Source organism: Pleurodeles waltl, chromosome 6 (assembly GCF_031143425.1).
Source record: "Pleurodeles waltl isolate 20211129_DDA chromosome 6, aPleWal1.hap1.20221129, whole genome shotgun sequence".
Lineage (NCBI taxonomy): Eukaryota > Metazoa > Chordata > Amphibia > Caudata > Salamandridae > Pleurodeles > Pleurodeles waltl.
Window position 1 is genome coordinate 656,356,787 of NC_090445.1, and position 23,582 is coordinate 656,380,368.

The 23,582-nt window shown below is 44.1% G+C and overlaps 1 protein-coding gene across 1 annotated transcript in view; it reads left to right on the top strand.

Annotated features, from left to right (window-relative positions):
* Positions 1-2,798: 2,798 nt before the first annotated feature.
* Positions 2,799-23,582, top strand: part of LOC138300104 (alpha-1,3-mannosyl-glycoprotein 4-beta-N-acetylglucosaminyltransferase C-like) — a 141,726-nt gene continuing 120,942 nt past the window's right edge. The window contains exon 1 of the mRNA XM_069239013.1: positions 2,799-3,481. Within this exon, the coding sequence (XP_069095114.1) occupies positions 3,380-3,481 (102 nt within the window). The 5' untranslated portion in view covers positions 2,799-3,379. The remainder of the gene's footprint in view (positions 3,482-23,582) is intronic.

A 23,582-nucleotide genomic window follows, 5' to 3' on the forward strand; every position in this document is an offset into this window, starting at 1 on the left:
GCACACAAGGCTCTCTCCAGCCCAAAAACACTGTTGCTGGGCTGGGGAGAGCCTGCACAGGATCCCAGTCTGCCTGGAAGCACCCTGGCTGGGCGCTCCCTGCCAATCCTGATGCTACTTCGAGCAGAGTCAGGATTGGCTGCAGTGCAGGGTGGGAGCTGGTGCCTGCAGCCAGCAGAGGAGCGGTGCGCGGTGTGGGAGCCAAGGTAAGTTTATTTATTTATTTTATTTTATTATTATTCCCACCCCCTGCTCCCCTCCTCTCTCGCACCACCCCATCCCCTTTAACGACCACAAGCCACGACTGGGTACCAGAGCATTAATTTTCCCTTCACGGTGTCTCTGCTGCTCACATTGCTCTGATAAACAATGTCTTTTTAGCATGCTGTTTTTTCCAGGGACTGTTAATGTCAGCCCATTAGCAGTGCTATGTCTCTCTGCATTCAAAAGGCTGTCACTGTCCTCACCCCATGTTTAACAATGAAGAAAATTTTGAGAAAACCAGGATTTAAATGTTATTTTCAATTTTTCAAGTATGCCAAGTGCACTATGGTATAAATATATTCTGCACTTTTCAGTCAACAGCATGTTACATTGTGGGGCTTGTGGTTTTCTTTTAACAATTGCATTGTGGGGTTAATATCGAAGGTTGCAAAGTAGTGTTGGAAAAATGCAGAATTGGCCAAAGATGTTGTACATGACATAGAGCCACTTGTCAGCTGTGTTTTAAAATGTTACAACGTCATCTAGTACATTTTTAAAAAACAGCTTGTTTCACACATGAAATGAAAACTAAGATTTGTGGTTGCAAATAAGCAAATTCACAGAACTGGCCCGTTTGTGAATGCAAAAAGGCTTTTTGAAATGTACAGAGCCCTACTGGGGCTTCGGTATCCTATTACTGAACTGCAAATTGGGTTTGCAATTCAGTATCAGGAAGGGGCGTGTTTAGGGTATCCCTTCCTAATACCAAATCAAAGTGGTACAAATAAATTTTTGAGACCGAAATGTGGTTGCAAAACATTCCCATTTTACCACCTACTTTAAAGTAGGTGGTAACCCATTCCCATCCCTTTGTGAATGTATGTAAAAACATTTTTAAGAGCACAGAGCAAAGAAAACTTTTCATTTTTTATTTTCTTAAATGCATCCCATTTTCTCCTAAGGAAATCGGGCTGCATTTAAAAAAAAAGATTGCTTTATTTAAAAGCAATCACCGACATGGTGGTTTGCTTATCCCAGCAGTCCACCATCCCTGTGATTTTTGAGATTCCCAATGGGATGGAAACTGAGACCTACCTTAATTATATTCATGAGGTAGGTCTATGTGCGACCCAATGGGAATCACAATATGTGTCAAAGACACACTTGTACGTTGGTGTTTTGATTATCAAATAGTGAATCGCAAAAATGTGCTATTTGTTATTTACAAACAACTAGCTTTGTACATGTGGCCCCAAATCTCTAAAAGAATTACCATATGTTCATATACTCCTATAGGATGATGAAACCTCACCTATCTAATGTGGTATGCTTCATCAGTGGGTTCCTCACCTAATACTGTAAGCTCTGAAAAGTACTGCTGTTCATTGGTTGTACAATCTCCTCATGATGGGTTACCTAGTTTTCAAGAGGGTATGTCTCTTATGTCAACATTTATATTCTACTTTTATTAATTCTTAGAAATATGTTTAAACTATGTATGCCTGTGCTGAAATGGGCGGAACTGTGTCTTCATGCCGTAAGTATTTTTTTAAAAAATTGAATTGTGTATTCATGCAAAAAGTTTAAAAACAGAGGGTACAGCCATAGAGCCTACTTCTCTATTCTGTCAACATGTTTCAGTGCTCAGTTATTTTCCCTGTGATGAGAAGAACTTCCTCAGGACTATAGTATCTCAAATCAAATATTGTACAAGAATCCTTGTCCATAGTGCACGTGAAACCTATAAATCTATTTTTCTTCATAAGCAGTGGAAACACATTTATCTAGCTGTGCAACATCCCCTTCATCATAGAACAAGCAAGGGCGGCTCCTCCGCAGTGGCAGAGCGGCTTCAGCCCCTTGTCTCAGCCAGCAAATGAAAAATAAAACAATAGCTTGCTTTGGTGTTTTTTTGCATCATCATTTTTCATCTGCTGGCTCAGCCAGCAGGTGCAGAGAGGGGTGTGGCTGGGCCACGGAGAGGTTGGAGGAAGGGAGAGTGCACTAAGTAAGCCTGTGGTTTGGCCGCCCGTCTGAGGCCAGCCAAGCACACATTCGCACATAGGTTTCTCCAACCCGGCTGTAAACACAGCTGGGCTGGAGAAACAGCACAGACCCCAATCTTGTGTCTGAGCGGCAGTGACTGATGCTCAAACAAATCCTGATGTTGTTTAAATGCTATGTTTAGCATGTACACAGTGCCAGAATTCCTGGGGAGCCTGTGCTGGTGTCTCAGCGAATGCAGGGATACCACAAGAGCAGAGAGGCAGCAGAAGACAGCGGCGAAGTTAAGTGTTTTCTTGAAAAATGTTTCGCCTGTTGGCCCCCCATCCCTTTTCACATAGGTGGAGCCCCCGCTGAGAACAAGTACACCTTGGGCTAACAGTGCAAGCTTCCCTTATTGAGAGGAGGTAGGGCAGCAACAGTGCAAGATGTCCTCATCACGGGACACATACAAATGAGTCAGCAGCAGTGCTGCTTGGTTCCTCACAGGGTAGGCACAGGTGGGAGTAACAAAGCAAACTTCCCTCTCTCACAGAAAGCAGCAGGTGCTGTCTTCCGTTCTCCACAGAACAGAGCCAGCATGGCAGACTAGTACAAGCTTTCATCGGCCACTGAATATGTACAGTGAAGGAATTAGTGACGTGGTTTACAAACAAAACTCTGGCGGGGTGGTTAACTCATATAGCGGGACATTCATTTGAATTCTGACACCATTTTACAGGTGAAATTGCACGACAGCATCCTGAAAGTTGTCTGTTTTCTGCATATTAAGGAGTAGCCATTACCTAGTAGGTCACTGATATAATGTTGAAGGCCACTTGTGGAGCCCGGAGAGACTCGCGCTGAGGCAGCAGACCGACTTCAAACATCCCGTGACCCCCGAATTGTGATCGCCACTGTAGCCGCTTTCCACAGGCGTGCTCCCTCGTAACGAGGCACCTCTGCCCTCGTGTGGCCTTCTGTTGTAGTGCACTCGCCCGCCCGGGAAAGGGAGCGGCTCAGCAGAAGCCTTGTTAGAAACAGCCCCAAGTTCTGCCACTCGCATCGGCACAGAGGAGCCTGCCAGTGTCCTGTTCACTATGTTCTTGCGCTCTCTTTTCTACCGTCCTAAGACTGCTGCGAACAGGAAGCGGACCCGGTGACAATCCCCGAGGGGGCGCTGCCCTTGGCCATGCGATGCTCCTTGAAGCGCTTCGCGGCACTTGCTGCCTCTCTGCTGATCTTCTTTATCCTCCTGCACCTGGGAGCCAGAGAGGAAGACGAGCCGGCGACGGTGAGTACCTTTTCCTAAAGAAGGTGGTGGTCAGTAGCTGTCGTAAGTGGTGAACGGGAGTAAGTGCCTGCCCTCCCCAGGTTGATGTGTGTTTGTCACAGTCCCAGGCAGAGCTGGGCTCTCCTAACGAGGCTTTTGTGAAAATTCCTCGACAGGCCTGTGCCTACAGGTCTATCGGATACTGGGGTGGTCTGTCACATGACAGGCTTTAGATTCAGATTGCAAGAGAGACCACTGCTCCTGAGATGCCTTCAGGGTCGGGACAAAATCAGTCACTCACGCCAATTTATGCGGAGGTTTCCTACGTCAGCTACTCTGAGGTATCGGGAGCAAGGCTAGTCAGCCGCAAGTGAGCTAGAGAGCAGCATGTGACTTTGTCCCAGGCCCACCGGCTTTTCAGAGGCACTGCATGGCACCTGAGTCAGCCCGTTATGTTATTTTATATTATTTATAAAGGCGTAGCTACCGACAGGTTTCCCAGCGCTAAAGGACCGCGAACCAAAGCAGACAGAGAGAGAGAAACCAGCGCCTAGAACAACCAAGTTTTAAGGGACTTCTGGAAATTATATTCATTGGTCGTCATACGAAGACCAATGGGAAGGGAGTTCCACAGCTTGGCCCCTTGGTATGCCAGAGTGGCACCTCCCCATCTAGATTTTTTTTTTCTGGGGAGGATGGCAAGGGCCACTGAGGCTGACCTGAGATCTCTATTTGGCTTGTAAGGGGAAGAAATGGTTCTCAGTATCTGGGGGCCCCTGTTATGGAGGGATCTGTGGATACAACACAGAACCTTAAATTTGATGTGTTGTAATTTATTTTTGACATATAAGGGTGACCCAGCAAATAGACTATTTCCTTAGTCTAGTTTAGATATAATCAATGCTTGAACAATAAGCTTTTTCGCAACAGGAGGGAGGATATGCCGGACCTTCCTTAGAAGTCTAAGAAGGCCAAAGCAAATAGCTGATATATGATTGGCATGATGATCCATCGTAAGAGATGGATCCAACCATATCCCTAGGCTTTTAATATGTTCCTTTGGGGCCGGAAGAAACCCCCGTCCGGCAGTAAGAGGTGTGGAACCCCCTACACAGACCCACGGGCCACCCAGCAGTTTTCGGGTTGACTCCCTGGTATTTATATGCTCTCTAATGAGCACATGTGCTTTTAGCCGTCTCCGAGGCTGTACCTCGGCAGCAAGGCTGCCAGCTCCCACAGCAGCCCGTGTCTGTTGTGAAAACATGGGCGGCGGAGGGTTGTGTTCTGGCTTGGGGGCCCCGAACAGTAGTTCTACTTGTGGTAGTTTTTATCTCAAATGCACCTTCTACGAAGCGCAGGAGGGTGTACATTCCAAAGTCCCAACAAACACGAGAGCAACATGTGCACTGCAGGCTGCTTGCAAAACAGAGCTCTCCCCTGAAACATGCCCGCCGCTGCCCGTACAAGCGGCAGACGCTGTAGAGACCAGGCACTGAAGGGGTATCGGCTTCACTTCCCTCTCACCGGCTAGAGCGGGCGGGTAGTGGGGTGAGCCGACGCTGGTGAGCAGTCAGAGAGGCAGGGAGCGGTTGGCACAGTGAGAGTTTAGTACTGGTGTGAGAAGCAGGCACGACACGCACTGTGGGAAGCAAGTAGGAGGGGCATTATGTATGGTTCACCCCGGCGTGGCCATGTCTGAACCTGGCACTAGGCGATGGACAGCCTTGTGGTTTTAGCACTGGTGGCAGCCTGAGAAGTTAGCAATGGTGGGCAGCGTGAGAAGCAGATACCGAGGGCCTTCTGTATAACGCAATGGTGTGTAGTGCCACACGGTGGCCTGATGGCACCTGGCAGGCTGTTGAGGGGGGTTCCGTGGGGTGGGGACTGTGGAGGGGGGGTCACTGTATGATTGTATTAGATTATGTGATGAGTGTTCTGACCATATATTGTCTGGTGGGCCAGACCAGCCTGAGAAGCATTGGCCAGCACTGTAACGATCTGACTGTGGCGCACTTTGCGAAGCTGGCACTGTTGTGCACTTTGCAGCCGGGGTGAACATTCATGTTCAGAGGCTGGCATCTCGGCAGAGTAAGAAGCAAGCACATTTGGTCACTGTGAGCTATGGACTGTAAGCCGCCGGCAACTTAATAGCAATCAGGGCAGTGTGAGGGACATCTTAAGGATTTTGGGGGCTCCGTGCCAAACATATTTTGGGGACTCCGTTTTGAACGGGCGAGGGTGTGGTATAAGTGCCAGAGCTGCCGACTTTGGCGCTGGGGAGCTAGGGTCGAGTCAGGGCGCCCGCTCCACATCCTGTGATTCTGGGTAAATCACTTAATCTCCATGCCCTAAAACATCTCTGTAAGAAGCCGTATTCGGGTGGGCAGTATGGGAGCAGGCATTGATGGGCATTATGAGGAGAATGCACTCACAAGGACTTCAGGCCCCATGACTCCCACCTTTGAAAAGCAACAATCGTATGCCTGTTATTCAAGAAAGTAGCTGAGGTGACTAAGTGAACAGCATTGAACCCGATTTCAGCTCGCCCGAGTTCAGGGAGGTGGCAGCACCAGAAAGAGGCAGGCATGGTCACCCACCCGCGTGCCCTTCTCAATCCTGGGGTCTGCGAGGACAGCGCGCCTCGAAGCAGTCTGCTTCACTATAAATGCACTTTGTGGTTACAAATAATGGTCTTTTTGCTTTACCAGCCGTAGTTCTGGAGACGCTACATTTCTAGACTTAGCCGCTCAGTTAATAGACTAATAACTTGGTGCATTGTGAGAGGTGTAGCCTGGCGCTATTTCTACTGAATAATTAATTGCACCAAAGTACCGGTTTACAGTGTTTCATTTAGTAAACGGAAAATCTAGCATCAAGCGCAGGGGCCATTGTAGATCTGAGTCGGGATCCAAGCGAGGACAGGGATGACTCACCCATCCCGCTCCGCCATGTTCCGGAGTTACAAAGGTTCAGAGTGTTGTTTTGGAAGCTTCTCCTCCCGTTTCTGCTCTGCTTATCGAGTGGCAGTTTGTTTATCGTCCAAGCAGGCGCCTGTTATCAGGAAAGACAGACTCGTCAACAGGTTGCACGTTGAGCCTTTGAAGTGCGGAATAGAGTTAATCCGGCGAGCATTAAAGTGCAGCTCCTAACCTTCCCCCATCCTTAAAACGCACACCCTGCCAGACATGGGCTATTAATAAATCCTCGGAACTTTAGTTTATACTTTTTTCAAGTTCAGCTGGGACTGCATGGGAGTCCTTTACGTTACAATTTCGAAGTAAAAATAACAGCATACACGGCGTGCATTGGTGTGATAGCAGACCACAGAGTGCCCAAGCTACAGGAGGGTTCAGCTCAGGCGAGTCTGTAGAGGAGAGGTGAAGTGGGAGACACCTACAGGGAACGACGTTACCTAGCAGTTTTAATTTTGCCAGAACAGCTCCCATTCTACTTGTTTAAAAAATCCGATTAACGTCGACTTTGATTTCTCTTGGTAAGAAGGGAAGGAGCTGGGGACGCGTGACCCATTCCCAAGCCCCTATTGGCCTTGGAGCCCACAGGCCCTGATGCATTTTTTTTTTTTAAAGGGGGAGTGGGGGGTGGTGGGGGGGTGGACACCTCTCTCCCCAAGCCACTATTGACCCAGGGTATATTCCACCCCTTCCTGGAACCCAACATTTTTTATTAGGGGAGATGGGGTACATGGCCCCCCTCCTTGAGTCTTAAGAGGCCCGGGGACACCATCCCATGGGGACCAACTACGATAACATTAGGGGAGGGGGACATATGGGCCCCCTTCCGGAGCCCAAATGGACCCAGGGGACTCATGCTCTGGGGCCATATTTTAAATTTAGGGGAGGGAGGCACGTTTCCCCCCTCCCAGAGCCTTAAGAGCCCTACACACACACTCGCCCATCCTGAAGTTATTGGTTGGCCCCAGGGTTTTGAGTACCCAGGGCCCATTAAAAAAAAAAAAAAGACCCAGAGGGCCCTTATATATATTTGTTTTTAACTAAGCTCTGTATAAGGAACAAAGTCCCCAGTCCTGTAATGTCTGCCTGTAACATTTGTCCACGTTGGAGGCAGCTGCTCCTGCATTTCAGAGATAAAAGAGCTCCCTGGACTCTTTTTAAAATTGGATTTGAGGGCTTTGCACAAGTCCATCCAGATATACAAAATGTTTGAAGCTTAATACCTCCAAAACTACTGAACAGATTTAAACCAAACCTCAAAATGCATAATTTCTTGACCAAGATCTACCTTCCTACCAAATTTGGTGTAATTTAGTTTAGCAGTTTTCGTGGTATTGCTTCTTTAAAAAAAGTCTATGGAAAATGCATGGGAATTTTGCATTGAGGGGCCCCCATTTCCTCTCTGCCCCCACTTGAAGGATCACCCCAAAATGTCTGTTACACAAACTAGATAAAACATAGTACTTTTTTGGGAAGTTTCATGAAGATTCTTCAAATAACACTCAAGTTATTGGCAAAACAAAAAAGCATTTCCTATGGAAATGCTGGTGTAACTATAACTGTTAACTGTTGATCACTATTGCTGTAGTGATGTTTTTATAAGAAGCTGACAATGAGGGGCATGAGGTGTTGATCACTTCAAAGGATGCAGAGGTGTCCTATTACTATGGTGCATTCAGGTGAAGGACATGTGCTTCTTATTGTCATATGCTGTATTTGCAAGTCACACGTTTGATGGCCGGCAACAAAGACTCAGCCTTTCAACCTTCTGACAGTACCATTTGAATGGTTAATAGCAGCGCCTGTATACAGTCGTAATGGTAGAAGTGCATTATGGGGCACTTTGTAAAAAACAACAAAACTGCAATGCAACAAACATTTACATAACCTGATATAACGCAAAATGTCTTTTGTTTAGTTTACAGAGATAAGTAGTTCTTCATGATATGAAAGGCCTCGCAGCACAAAGGAAATAAAGCGGAGCACTAATATGATTTAGGTTATAAATTCTTAGACATTTTAATTTTTCTTTTTATCTTGGGAATGGCTGGATGGTTCTGCCTCATTGCTGTCTCTCTCCTAACCCTTTGGCTATCCTATTGACTTATTTATCTGTCATGAAAGAGTGTCTCAAGAAGGCTGGTATGTAGACCACAGCCGCTGAGGGCCCCCACCACCGGTGCCCTTTTTAACTTAGTTAACCCACCCCCAGTGGGGAATAAACTCCTCCTTGAGCTGGGAGTGCTTTTAAGCTGCTTGTCGGTGACTGATCTCTACACTCATAAATGAAGTGAACAAGCGCTCGCTTATCCACCCTCTCATAAATATGGATGTGATGTTACATGATATCACACATATATTTGAAAAGCCAGAGAGGGGTTCCTTAGCTCTTTCCTGGTCTATCCAAAGATCGAGCTGGTGGGCAGGGCAAACAGCACTTATCACTGCCCATAGCGTCTCCCTGGCCTTACCCACTGGCGCAACCCATGTTTGTCTGGAGGTGGTAGAAAGGACAAGAGGAGCAGACCAGCTCCTAACCACTAATTTTCCACCCACACAAGGAATATCCCAGGAGGTGGGGATTGGCAGGACAGGTACTAGGTAGGCTAGGCTTGTTCCCAGTCTATTCTCTTTCAGCCTTGATTTCCTGGTTTGCTCTTATCAACTCCCGTGCCTCGGACTGTTTCTTAGTCCCTGACACACATCTTAAGAGGAAGAAGCTTTGTGTTTGTAGAAGCCAAATATTTTTTTTTTAGTTTTACTTAGGTTAAAAAACAATCCACACAAAACAAACAATCAGTCAGCATTTGCCTTTGTGCTGGGACACAGATGAGCATATCTTTGCCCCGCTGATGAGCTTGACTCTTATTGGTTACTTTCTTAGCAAAAGAAAAATAAATACCATATCTTACTCCTTGCTGAAGCTAAACATGGTATTTTTGTGTTTTTGCCCCAAGGAGGAACCAGATGTTTGGATTGTTTCATAGGTTAGAAAAAATCCAAACCAGAGTAAAATAAAACTAGTTTATGTTATGTTGTACAGATTTGTAGCTCACACTGTCATCTGGGATGGTATCCTGGCACGGAGCAAGTGTGACTTTAGCCACCTAGGGTCTAGTGGGACTACTAAAAAAGCCAGAACTTTAGCTTCTTGCAGAATTCAAGAAGTTAGCAGAATGCTCTTATGTGTAGTGGCAGGTCGTTCCTCAGTTTAGGAGCGATGTAGGAGAAGGCTCAACCTCTGTATCTGGTTTTCTGAATGTGCAGGATGTGTGCAAGTAGAATTCCAGATGAGCGGAGGTGCCTGGAAGGTTTTTGAAAACAGATACGACTGTTGAGCTTTGCTGGACCAGTTTTGTGTAGTACCTTAAAACTGTGGGTAAGGATTTGATTTATGCTCAATTGTGAAAGGGGAGCCAGTGGAACTCCTTCAGGTGTGATGTGATGGTAGTGTGGCATGTGAAGTTTAGAGTTATTTTGTCCTCCCAGTTTTGAATAGTCTGCAGCCTGGGTGAGTTTTTTGTTGTTCTGAACATTATATGTAATTTTTGGCATAAGGGTACCTGTTGTGTATGCAGGGCACACTTGGCAAAACGTTGGCAATGTCACATTGCAGGAGGTTTGTGAGCTTACCAATTTTTGAAAAAAATGGATTGTCTCTTGGGAAGTGTTAGGCTTCATTGGACACCATTGAAATCCTGAAACAATGTCATGAATGCTCTTTCAAAGCCTGTGATTGTGTTTTATATTTGTGTGACAATTATGTTTTAAGACACATTATTTGTTTCAATTTATTTCATGATTATCTGGGGGACACCCCTGCCCCTCGGAACCCCTCTGGCAAAGGTTGGGAACACTATCTTCACTCACATGCTGGAATTCAGTGCAAGTATTTCACTGGGAACTGTTCAAATATCATCTACCACCACTAGAAAGTGTTGAGGTCCATGTTTCTACTACAGATCATGCATGTTATGCCTGCAGAAGAAGTGGTGCATGCGTCTCTTCTCTGATATGGGTTCTTTATGCACAATTCTGGTGCTGTTTGTGGTATGTATGGGTTGACACCCTGGCGGGAAACCCTGGTGATTCATTGCCTTCCCACCTGTTAATTCTCAGAGGTAATGTGGTATCACATGGCTCATGCAGAAACTGGGCTTAGTGGATTTCCATTCCTCCAGGGGCCTGACTACACAGTCTCGGTCAATAAAAGTAGATGGGAACCCCATTATCATTCACACCATGGGCCTAGACAATAGCACAAGGCCAGAACCCTACTATCTTAAGACTGAAGACAGAGCCTGGCAGCAGTTCAACCCCTACTACTTATCGATGAGCACCGCAGAGGGCTGGAAGTGAAGTCCTACACATGGCCAGTAGGCCCTAAGACCTCTGTCATTTTAAGAGAGGGATTGTTTTGGTGGAATTGGAGTGGCGGTCCTATGTGTATCATCTACTGTGGGAGGACTCAAAGTCTTAGATTAATTAGATGTCAGACTAACTGCCTGGAGGATGAGGGGGCTCAATCCATATGGTACTGATAGAGCGGTCCGTACTAATAATTTACCTGTGTTCGGACGCTCTTTAGGCCGATGAATCTTTTGACTAAGTGGGAACTCTCTGTACTATTAATCAATCGATCTCATCAATCGATTATCAATAACGCACATAAGCAACCCCTTGAACAACATAACACTTAACAATTAATCCAGAATACATTTCGGCGAACCCTGACCTTTCAGCCAGGAATAACCACACCAGTTTATTGCAAAGTTAGTGAATTTATTTCCCTATATTAACAAAGCTAGCACGATATAGATGTGTCTCAACACCAAATGATAAACATAAATGAACATTAATAGCTGTCCATAACGTCGAAACAAGTGTAATCTATGTAGCATTTGAATCACAAGACATTCGATAATGGCAATGCAAAGCACTAATACGATAATCTGTAATGAACTAATTGCGTACATTTAGTCAGCATAACAAGATCTCAAATTGCATCGTGCGACATATGGAATCCTCGTCTAACCTCAAATTAGCATCAGCATGTGGGACTTCATGCAAAAACAATTTAGCAACATAAATTTAGAAAACTCCTAGCTAGGGTCCTTATCAAAATCAGCAGTTGGTTACCTAAAAGAAACACAATGCAATTTTACAATTTCCTTTCATAATTACCAATTCCGATCAGCAATCAATGAAGTCTTCGTCTCACAGGTATCGTTTTTCGATCAGCATGGGACGGGACAAAGGGGCAGGGGTGGACGGGGCAATTGCCTCACGGCGGCAAGGTAAAACTACTACTTCATGCAAAGGGACAAATCAAAGTTAAAGTTACAGTCTCTAAGGCAAGAATCATTAGAGTCTCTTTCTCTCGACTAGAGAAAGCATCAAAGTCTCTCAAAATGGCGTCGCAGCAAAGTGGGCCATAATAGCTACGAAGTCTGCAAAATGGCGGGTATCGAGCTGGTAATGGCTACCTTCTTCTCGTGCACCTGGGTTTTATAGACAACAGTTCAAGTCCTGTAGGGTCTCCATTGGAGGGTTCATAGGTTAGCTTCAAATTGTCCAATCAAAAACGACAGTTCTCAAGCTTTTACTTAAGCATACATTATCCTTGGAGATGGGTACGCAAATCGCAACATTGTCTCCCAATTAGCTCACTTTCAGAGCCTCCATTGTCCGCACCTGCAAGTCGACCTTGAATTAAAGAGAAAATATGCCATGCTGGCACGAAACTTTAAGATAAGCATGTGAACAGTTTCTGTGGAAAAGTACAGCTTCAAGCAGAAATACACGTTTAATAGCACATTGGAAAAATACGAACATCTAAACCGTGAGACCAGGCCACTAGGCCAAAGCCTCAGCTAAAGTAATGCTAAGCTAAAGCATTTCAAACAAGCAAATCGTAGCATACGTTTATGATTATGTCGGATTAGTGCAATTCTAATACACCACGTTACATAAAGCACGCATATAAATGTTGGCAAACTACTCTAAGGGCACATTTTGTCCCCGTACAATCTTTATTAGTTCGGTTAATGTCACACATGATTATTTCAGCACTACGTTTAAGCGTTAATAAATCAGAACCTTCATTTTCTGCTTCATCAGTACATGAAAGAGGGACTAAGCGATACTGATGAAGATTCACCGAAGTTTAACCCCTGGGTTGATACACAGCGCTCGCAAGTGAACCACATTTGAAAAGTCCACCCATCATTTCGCGCTCATTTTTAGCAAAACATACCTCTGATTTCTCCAGTGCGTTGCATATCAACGGGACCTTTAAACTAGAGCCTACTCCTCGATGCCAGGTGATCGCCACCTAAAGATTAAAATGTTTTGCTCTCAGGTAGATGCAGGGTTGCAGAGGAGTATCTGGAATAAGATTCCTTGCCTTTCAGTTTAGGCAGTCGAGGGGCAGGATGAGTCTAGCACATACAGTAAAGTGTTAGCTTCAAAGATGCAAGTGATTCAACAATGAAGAAAACAAAATAAGGCATAGATGGCCTGGGGCTGGTGACGTGGGAACTGAAGAACAAGTGGCACCTTGTCAACAGCGACACATTATACCACCACTGTAAGACGAGAGTTTGCCTTTTTGAACATGGAGTTTCACATTTCCTTTAGTAGGATGTGTCATGATGTACCAGCATGAAACAGTTAGTTAGAAGGAAAACAAAACTGGTGAAGAATGTCAAGCGTAATATAGGTCCTCATGTCACCTCCTATAAAGTGAGACCCATGTGCTTGGATTCAGATGATTTATTGGAATGAACAATATACAATGTCGCTTTGATAGATGGTCTCAGGAATTGGTGTTTGGCATTTGACCTGACTGCCAGATTGCCCCAGAGTCCTGAAATGAACTTTTCTTTTTTATCAGTCTGCCACTTCTATGCTAAACAGGACGGTACAGAGGGCCCCAAGCTAACATATTTTGAGGCACAGCATTCACAGAAAGACCAAACAAAATATGCTAAGCTTCATTTCACGTTTTGACAGAACCATATGTTGGCGATGATTTCAATGAAAAAAAAACACTGTGGAAGCGTTTCTGAGTGAGCAATGGACCTCCTGGGTCTCAGAGCGCTGCACTTACTGTGATTTAGGACTGGTGAGAGAGCAGGTACCGAGGCACCTGCTGGAGGAGCACTGTAAGCCCACATTATTCTGGACCCCAGAGATCAGTTGTAAGTAGGCATGGGCGAATACACTGGGAGAGGTAGCGTGATTTCAGGAATTTTGTCTTACTCTTATTAAATGAAATTCCTGAAATTACGCCATAACGCCACTTCTTGCAGCAACCCGCAAGAGGAAATCAGTTTTTTCTGCGTGGTCACCCCAGATTTTTCACCCATTTTAGACTGCTTATTTTCACTGGCGTTCTAACCCTGTGCACTTTTACCCTGCTAACCAGTGATAAAGTGCCTGTGCTTTCTTTTACACATGGTCAAACTGGCATGCTCCTAATTGGTATATTTAGCTTACCTATAGCTCCCCAGTATGTGGTAGAAAATGTAGCTAAGAGCATGAAAGTTCAATGTCACTAGCGGACTGCAGCACCTATAGTGTCATCTATTATAGTGAGACAGTAAACATTGCTTCAGGCCTACCACCGAAACCTGACTGTAACAGTGCAAAACATGCACTGCGAGCAGTCAAAATATTCCCTTTATATCAGGTAACAACCTTCCTTTTAATTAATAATAAGTCACACCTATGTAGGCATTGTAACTCAGAAGGCAGGGTTCATGATATTTAAAAGTAAGATATGTAGAAATTTATAGTTAACACATCTTTACATTGACTAGCACCCAAAAGCAACTTTTACTGTGGCAGGCCCTGTTGTCCTACATAGATAACCAGAGTAGAGATTAAAATTCTAAAACTATTTCAGGAATGCAACCAGCTAGAAAAAATAATTAAGCAACTATTCTTAATAGTTATTAAAAGATCCAACTCAATGGTATAGTCAGATGTTTAATAAATATTACGGAAAAGTAACTTTGAGAACATTACCTTTTCCCAGCCTGATGTTCCCAGAGGCTAATCTGCATTGACTCTCCAGAGTCTCCCAGCTAGTGAGTATCCTTGAAAACTTGTGAAAAAGGTGTGGAATGACTCCCAGGAGCAAACAATAGGCTGACCTAAATAAGTAGAGAAGAGTCTCATGAATTCCACAGAATATGCAAGGTGGGAGCTGTGGGCATCCTTTTTGACACTACAGTGTCAAGGTCTGCTGGATTCACATATAACTCCGCGGCCAGACTTGAAAGGGAGCGAACAGAAGGATAAGACAATTCTTGTGTATCTACTGTCTGGTTGTCTGGTTGCCAGAGGACCTTGATGTGCTATACCAATCTTCTGTCTCTCGCTTTCCACATAATACTTTGGGGTAATTGAAAGGGAGAGAACAGGATGCCATGCCAGACAAATCTTGTGTATCCACTGTCTGGTTGCTGGAGGACCCTGATTTTGTCTTACCATACTTCTGTCTCTTGGTTTGTTGTGGGTACAGTTCCTGCTCCAAACTGGATTTTAATGTCAGATGTGGGAGGACATTAGGATTGCCATAGGACACTCTGCGCGTGCGCGCACACACACACACACACACACACCACCCCACCCCTTCAAAGACTTCCACCCGCATGAAAATGCCATGACGCGTTGCAGTTTGGGCTTGTTTGCAGTATGCAAGCAGGAACCGCTAAAAATTATGTAGGGTCAGCCCTGGGAAGATTTTTAGAGAAGGGGCAGTAGTCACCTCATCCTCAGGCCCATGCCAGGCATAAATGTTGCATCTTCAGCCACCCACTTTTGGACCTGCAGAAGATTTAGAAGAGGACAGGACCTGCTCTGTCTTGTACCCAGGAGAAATATGTGGAATCCAGGGCTCAGTTGGCTGACCTCTTGTGTGGCTGCAGGGAGACAACAAACTTCAAAGGGCCTTTTCCTGGAAGTAGCAACTGGACCGGGACTGGACCCTGCTGCTCACCTCCGTCTAACACCCTCTGAGTCTCTCCCTGATGTCCTGGAGGACTTTACATGTGTATTTGTGTGGCTGATTGGGATAAAAAAGGCTAAGCCAGAAGGTAAAATGTTTGACTGGGACGAACTGAGTTGGTGAATCCAACCTTAGTTCAATTATGGTCAGTGTCCAATTGCGCCTAAGTCCCGTCCTACCGCTACGACTGAATGTCATTAGTGCTTTTTGCTTTTTTGTGCTATTGCTACTTGAGTTTCACTGATTCCCCCTCTTCTGTGCCATAGCTAAAAGAGGATTGAGATCAGGTTAATTTGGTGACTTTAAGGACTTACCCTGACAAGAGTCATGATTATTCCTTGCGGTGGGGGAGATGCCACCTCACAAGGGAACAACAGAACACAAGCAGTTGTTATTCACTGTGCTTTTGTTTAAATATGCCCTTGCCCAAAAAATTGGCACCAGGATGCCTTTCCCTTCACAAGTATTGATCAAAATGGCAGATTTGCATGCCATATAATTAAGCGTGATTTCACATAATTTTGCTAAAATTGTGCATTGAACTGTGTTTTTTCTAGCAGTGTTTGCTATGTGTGTGAAGATAAACAGATTAATATCAGGCAATGTCTGACAAGCAGTTTACAATGATTGTAACTGCTGAGTGAGGAATTATTGTAACTCTGCTCTACTGGCACAGTTCGATTTACCATTATTATTATTAGTTTAGTTTATTGTACAGATAATAAAATCCATTACAATTTTAAACTAGTGCCAATCTGTTACAGCAACTCATAAACACCCATTTCATAACGGGCGCACAGTTTGAAAGCCCCGTATTGCCATTAAAACACAGCACTAATATCAAACAATGTGATCATAATAAAAACTTGATTATATCAATTACGCACGCATGGGAGCAGCAAAAGTTTCACCACTGCTGAACGGCAGTACATTTCTATCAAGAGGATTCGTTTCGACGGTGACGTAAAATCCAAACTACAAAATTCGAACAGTAAAAAAAGAGAAGACGTATTGCACACATTGGTTGCTAAAACAACTACAATAAGACCTTAAGATGCTTGCGTGCCTGCCATGTTCCATCTTCCAAAAGAAAGTGAAACATTCACAACGTAGTACACATGTTGGTTGCTAAAACAACTGCGTGAATCCTTAAAGTACTGACGTGCTTTCCATATTTCATCTCCCAGAAGGGAAGAAAAAACAGTCACATCGATAGGGCAAACAACAATAAAAATCTAAAAAACATATATCATGCAAAAATTTAACATTATCACATTACCCTATAAAAACCAGAGGAGCAAGAGATGTTTGCATAAGCCATTAGTCGCTGCTCACTGTGCCCCTAGTGAACTTAATTAGTGCAACATTAAAAAATTTGGTCTGCGAGACATTCATCATTGTATTATTTGGGTCCAGAGACGCAATTATGGTCTGGCGACAGGAGCGGACCCCCAATTCATTCCACCTACCCCATATTAGGTATCTACTCTTCTTCTACAATGCTGGCCATAAACATACCACATGTTCGAAAGATTCCTCTTAGCTGCCGCAGTCCCTACAAGTTACACCATCTGCTGGCTGCCACCAGTTGGGAAGATGCTTCAAAAAAGCCCAGTCTCCCAACCTAAGGGCCATGAGTTTCTCCTTCAGATGAATACCATAAGTGCATGAACAATATCTAGCTGGGGAGGCTGGCTGATATATACGAATTACTGCCCAAGCATGCTTACCTTTAGCAAGGAGGGCACTGTCTGAGTGAAAGGACCACAGATGCACACTCTTTTTGAACAGTGACTGAGATGGGTTGTCAGTCCAAAGATCTTCTACTCTCAGTAACCGCCTACAATCATCCAAATGCTGAGAGTGTGACCTATTTGTCTAAATGGAACTCATTTCAAGCCATAAAAAGTATTCTAGACTGCCCTCTTTTGCTCTCCATAACTTGTGACACAATTTCAGGGAGGCACCAGCTGCTTGCTGATCCAGGAGGCCAAATTCAAGCCAAACCTGGGCAGGGAAAAGATCATTTCGGCAGACAAAAAAAAACATCTTGTAAATGTTAGTAACCAAATTATTCAGCATACAACTGTCTCTACCCAGCATTACTTCCTGGCCAAAAGTCAATGAGTGTGTGATCTTTGCTCTAATGACTTCCAGCAGTGGTGACAAACTTGGCCCCCTAAGAGATTTCAATCATTTCAAGAGAGACAACTGCGAGGCCAATGCTTTTACTTTAATTTCCTTTCTCTGCTTCACAAAGCTACCCCTGGCATCAAGTGCACCCCTAAGGACTAATACCAGTGTTCTGAAATGATAATTGTAATAATAGACTTACCAGACAAGTCGCATTCATTATTAGTAGAGATTGCATTTACCATTTATTACAAGTACTGGCACTTAAAGCGCCATGCAATATGAACAAAGACAGGATAGCCCCATATTTATTACAATAAAATAATTATTGATGGCCAATACTTTTTTTACACAATATTCCTGGTGTGGCTCAGTGTTTCTGAACGAGGCACCTTCTGTCACTATACAAACTGGGCACAAAATGATCCTAAAGGGTATGTAAATGTTTTTGGAGCTAGAGAAAAGTAATGGATTTGTACATAATTTTTGAAGTGTTAAGTGAAGTGATGTTAACGTCAGAGCTGGCCTTTTTATAGATTTGGGGGGTTCCTCTTGTCTTTTTAAGGAGCAGATAGTGACTACTGAACTATTGCATCTCCACCAATTGTGTTATTTGATTTATTTTTCCACTATTCCATTGACGACTGCAAGTGACCCTCACCCTTAACCTTTTTGCCGCCACTTTCTTGCTTCAAACAGTTAGAATGGAATGCTCTGATAGAAAGGAAACTCGTATGCTCATCCCAGTCTTTCCTAGCCTCTTCTCCTAGGCACAATCATTACATTTGATCAATGTGCTAACCTGAGGGGGAGGTTTTGTGATAGGCTGAAATAATACCCAAACAGGCAAAGAAACCAACCAGGAGTCTGGCTGAGGGAGTTTAGAATTATATCAGCTATTTGCAGGAACCAACCAAATGTAGGGAGTAGGATGAAATCTAATCACTTAGAGGTGGGAGGCACATGTCACAATGCCTATTCAGGTTGAAACATCACGGTTCACTATGTCTGTCTTAACACCAGAGCATAGTCATAGTCATAAGTCCTGGGAGTGATTAAGGCCTCACTCTTCCTCAGTAACACGTATGTTTCTGGTTCAGTGGTTGTTTTAGGTCGTCTAGTAGCAGAAACAGCCTATTTTAGAGTGTATTATTGAAGTATGGCATTACCACATCACATCACATTTAGCTATTTATTGGTGAAATTAATTTCCCCTTCACTCCATTTCTGCCTGCAAATGTGTTTGATCCATCTGGTATATTCTTTAAGTTGCAGGGAGACGTTTTATTGGGGAGGCACTGATGGCCAACACCACCACTCTGAAAATAATGCTACCAGTCTGTTCCCAGGGCTGAACTGGAAAACAGATCAGCTGAACTGGAAAACAGATCAGCCCTGGCAAAAGTGTTTAAACCAGCTCCACACTTTAGAAGGCCATTATTAAAATGGCACAGTGGGGGCATTGCCCATTTTGCTCTGAAACAAGACACCCTCCTTCCCCCCTCACCCCCAACCCATGGTCCACTGGTAAAATGCCTTAGGGGCAGAATGGCCAGTGTTGCTCTGGCCATACACGTATAAGTATGTCCCATTGACTGTCCAGAAAGCAGCTCACAAATGAACTAGTTTGTGGTCTGCTGCAGCAGTGAGTGCAACCCGTGCTGCTGCAGCCATGCACTATACAGGTGTAGGAGTGGACAGAAAAGCACGTTGTCTTTTGTGTGCGCTTTTTGATTGGCTTAACTAAAGGATGAGTCCCACATGCTGCAGTACCAAAATGTTGTGTTACTGCTTTTGGCAGAATGGAAGCCCATCCTTCCAGAGAATTGGCAGACCCGGACACAGCACCACCATGTGATGGGAAGTGTAAATGCACCCAGTGTTTCCCTAATTCATTCAAGCAATGGCAGTGCCAAAAGTTCTGGCTTGTAACTGAAAGTGTTTCTTCAGCTGCAGGTGAATTTAGGCACTCTAGCTCATGATATATCATTTCTGTCACTCGTCTTTGTGCTCATGCATCAATTCATCCACTTACTGATGCATTATTTCATTCCCAGTAACGTACACTTGCATAATTAACAAGCATATGAAAGATAAAATAATTTATATAGCAAAATAAAAAAGGCTGGCGCCTAAAAATGGGAAGCTTACACTTGAAATAAAAAAAGTAGGATAACAAAATAAACATAGCAGCAAATGGCAATTTTGGAATGGTGTTGTGCATAGTGTTTATTAAGTGAAATAAAAATTCAACTTTACTATATGGATCTCACAATAAGGTCTGGCCTGTTGCATTTGTCGCAACTTTCCATAGTAAGCAAATCAGCCTATGGCATTTGACACCACTTTTCCTAATGAACCAATCAGAGTTTTAGTCTTCCTCACTGGTTTGTCATCATAACTAACTCAGGGCTGCTGAATTCTGCACAAGCTTCCACACAAAACAGCCATCAAGTATACAGGCTTAAAATCAAATATGTTCACAGTTAGCAAAACAATACAACATTAACAAGGATTATCACAATTCAAATCTTATATCATCATAGTTGGTCAGAGGTGAGTAAATAACATCAAGACGCTTGCCTGATATGGTTATCTGTGAGATTCCTTGTAATAAGGTAGCTATTTAGAGGCTTAGCCCATTGTAATAACAACCCACCATTAAAGGGCTCTTGGTATTAACAGACACCTCTCACAGTAAATACGTCAGGTGTATTAAATGTGTTCTAGCATTTCAAGATAAACAGATCAGCCTTGATTATTTGTTTGTCACTATAAGCTAATCAGGCCTATTGTATTAAGCATACGCTTTTCCACGTGACAAAAAAGTGCAATATGAACACTATTTTTCAGTGGAAGTACACATTTATGCCCAGTTAAAGAATTGTTGAGAGGGCGATTAGCATGTGATTGAAGCCTAAACCTCTCTCTCACCACTGCTTCTTAAAACGTCTCTTCTGGTGATCACATTGGGTCTGATAGTGTGTGCCGGCAATTTAGACCAGAAAATTACACTTATGTAGTATAGGATTGATTTCTGTTTATTTCTGAGTCTTATATTCTCATGTATTCAATTCAAGGGTTAAACATACCTCATACCTCATATGTTATATCGTCCATGCTTGCTGGGTAGGTTCTTTTGTCATTTTGTGGATCACCAAACACTCATTTGATGTCCTTTGCCGGCCTTGCCGCCTGGTATGGCACCTCCAACATCATATTTGACAATAGTCTCTTATTGTTTTATGCTGTTTTGCTCACAATCTTTTAGCAAGAAAACATGACCAATCTTGTTCTTTGTTCCTGTTTATTTAATCCATTTTCCTAAAACATTTTGAAGGATACTCTCGTGGTAACCTGCAGTAACCACCTGAGTTAAAGGCAAATTCCACGAAGTGTCTGTAAAAATTCAGGACAAATGGCCGAAATACAAGACAGAAATTCAGGAAAATAGGTCACTTGTACAGACACATCTGAGAAAATCTGTCAATAATATAAAAGCAGCAAACAAATGGCCATTATAAGGAACAACAAGCATTTGCAATGCAATGGGTCTTGCGTTTGCTCGAGTTAGCGTTATTAGCATTGTAAATTCCTAACTGGACTTTTTTTGCCACATAAACTGAAAATAAAAAGTAAAACAGTTGACATAAGCGAGCCGATTCAAAGCGCCGCTGTGAGCACGGAGATTCAAAAAAGAAGTTTGCTCGCAGTCAAAGTTATAGACAAAAGTGCAGTTATTGTCCATATAACAGGATCGATGGCCAAGGTGGTAACAAAACTGCCCTACCGAGGAACAAACGTAGAGCATTTACCAACAAAAACAAAGGATTTTTGAAAGGCAAGCCCACGAACGAGTGATAGTGATGGGCGTGAGGTCGGCGTGGTTAAAAGCCCAGATACATACCAACACATCGGAAAAGCAGCGCTTGCGAGCTGCTATGCTCGACCTGAAAATCAGCTTGAAATACAATTTACCAGATAGTACTGGCAGCAGGGAAATTCCGAGCCTGCAGATTCAGGACCAAACATACTTGAGGTTTTTCGCCTCAACAAAGCATTTAGAGACGTTTTTCATTAAGAATCTTTTTTTTCTCCCCAGGGGGAATGACCAGAAGCACAATTCTAAATGATAATTATTCATGAAATTGTGAAATTTTGAATTTCTATGCTGGATAACAATTCTGCTTAAAATCTCACATTTTTGTGTGTACATTTACCAAAAAGTAAATTTGCATCAATAATTTGTAACAAAATAATCAAAAAAATGTCTTAGAATGTTTCCCTTTTTTGCTGTTTTTCCTTGTACAAAACCTATTCTTGCTGACCTTTGCTTCAGTAGTTAAAAGCACTTAAGAAGCTGCCTGATTATCTCTCCACGTGGCATTGAAAAAGAGCATCAGGTCAGGTCCAGAGTGCAACTGATATTGTGGACAAGGAGGAGGACTCCTCAACGAAGCAGGAGCAGCTTGGTAAAGGCTTAACGAATCCCAATTTGAAAGTAAATTTACATTTATAGAATAATTGAGTGCAAATGATTTTCGAGTTTTACAATCCTTCCTCCACCACATTTTTCATACAAAAGTATGCCTTACCCATCTGGCCTTTGCAGGGCTGCATAAAACCCAGCAAGGTGCATATGATGGGCCTTGGTGTACATCAGTGGCCAGGGCTGATTGTCTCCTTTTTGGATTGTCAGCCTTACCCCGTTGCCTTGCCACGATATGGGGCATGATGTGCACATCTGAACAGCGATAGTTCAGGCGCGTCCCGTCCTTTAGGGTGGAGGGGCCACACCCCCCACCTTTTGCCCCTTATGAAGAGTGCAGGTCAGCCTGACAGACACTCTTCATGTTCAGGTCAGACAGCCAGCAGCAGACATGCGTGATTTGCGCAGACTCCTGGCTGCCTAAGCTGAACTTTGCTGGGCTGAAGAGGTCACAGCTCCTGTGGGCGTGACCTCCTAAGGTCAGCAAAGGTGCATCAAGGCCCTCCCCCGGGTGACGCGGGAAGCGTTAATCATTGACTTCGACCTGGGTGCTTCAGGTTTAAGCCCTGAAGCACCCTGGGCAAGTTTCAATCAGTGACACATCGTCACAGAGTGGGGTGGGGTGGGGTCAGCAGTTCACTGACCCCATCCCACTCTGTGACGAAGTTGGGACTGCTGCCTTCCCTCATTGGCTGACCTAAGGTCGGCCAATGAGGGAAGGCAGGAGTCCCAACCCTCCTGGGACCTCCAAGGCTGAAGGTAACTGTGTGTGTGTGTGATCTTTTAAAATGAATGTTTGGTGCAAGCGTGAATGTTTGAATGTTAATGAGTGTTATTAATGGATGTACGTGCGTGCAGGTGCGTGTGAAATAATGAGTGTGCTTCCTGCCCGCCTCCCTCCCTCCTAAAACTGCCAGAGTAGGGCAAGTGGTGGAAAGAAGATGGCCCAGCCTGCCTGTCCTAGTGCTTGTGAGTAATTTGTATGACTCCTCAAAAGCAAGATGCACATCACCCCAGTCTTATATGAGAACTGCCAAATTAATCCCTCAATTTCTCCACAAATGAAGGGATTTGTGTGCAGTCACTTTGCCTTACATCTATTGGCATTCTGGATCATGGTGCAAGGTGCCTCCTGGTCAGTGGTGCAGTGTGGACTGTGTTCCCCTGCATAGCAGTGAGCACTATGTTCCCCTGCTCAGCAGGTATGACCTCATGTGGATGGGGTTAATGCATTAACATTCCATCTAGAAGATGTCTCCTGCTGGTACATCGTGCTCACTAGCTCAATGCAGATTTTGCTACAGTTGTGGGCGGATTAGCAGCCTTGCACACAGAGGGGGGTTTCCCCAGCCTTTTCAAAAGTCAACCATCACTTAAAACACTGATTCTTCTAGAGGAGAAACAGGTGCAGGTTCAAGCTAGCATCAAATCGATTCTTTATGCGTTGGAGGCTTTCTAGGGGAATGGAATGCTGCCTGCAGTGCATGGATGCAACACACACATTATAGCTCC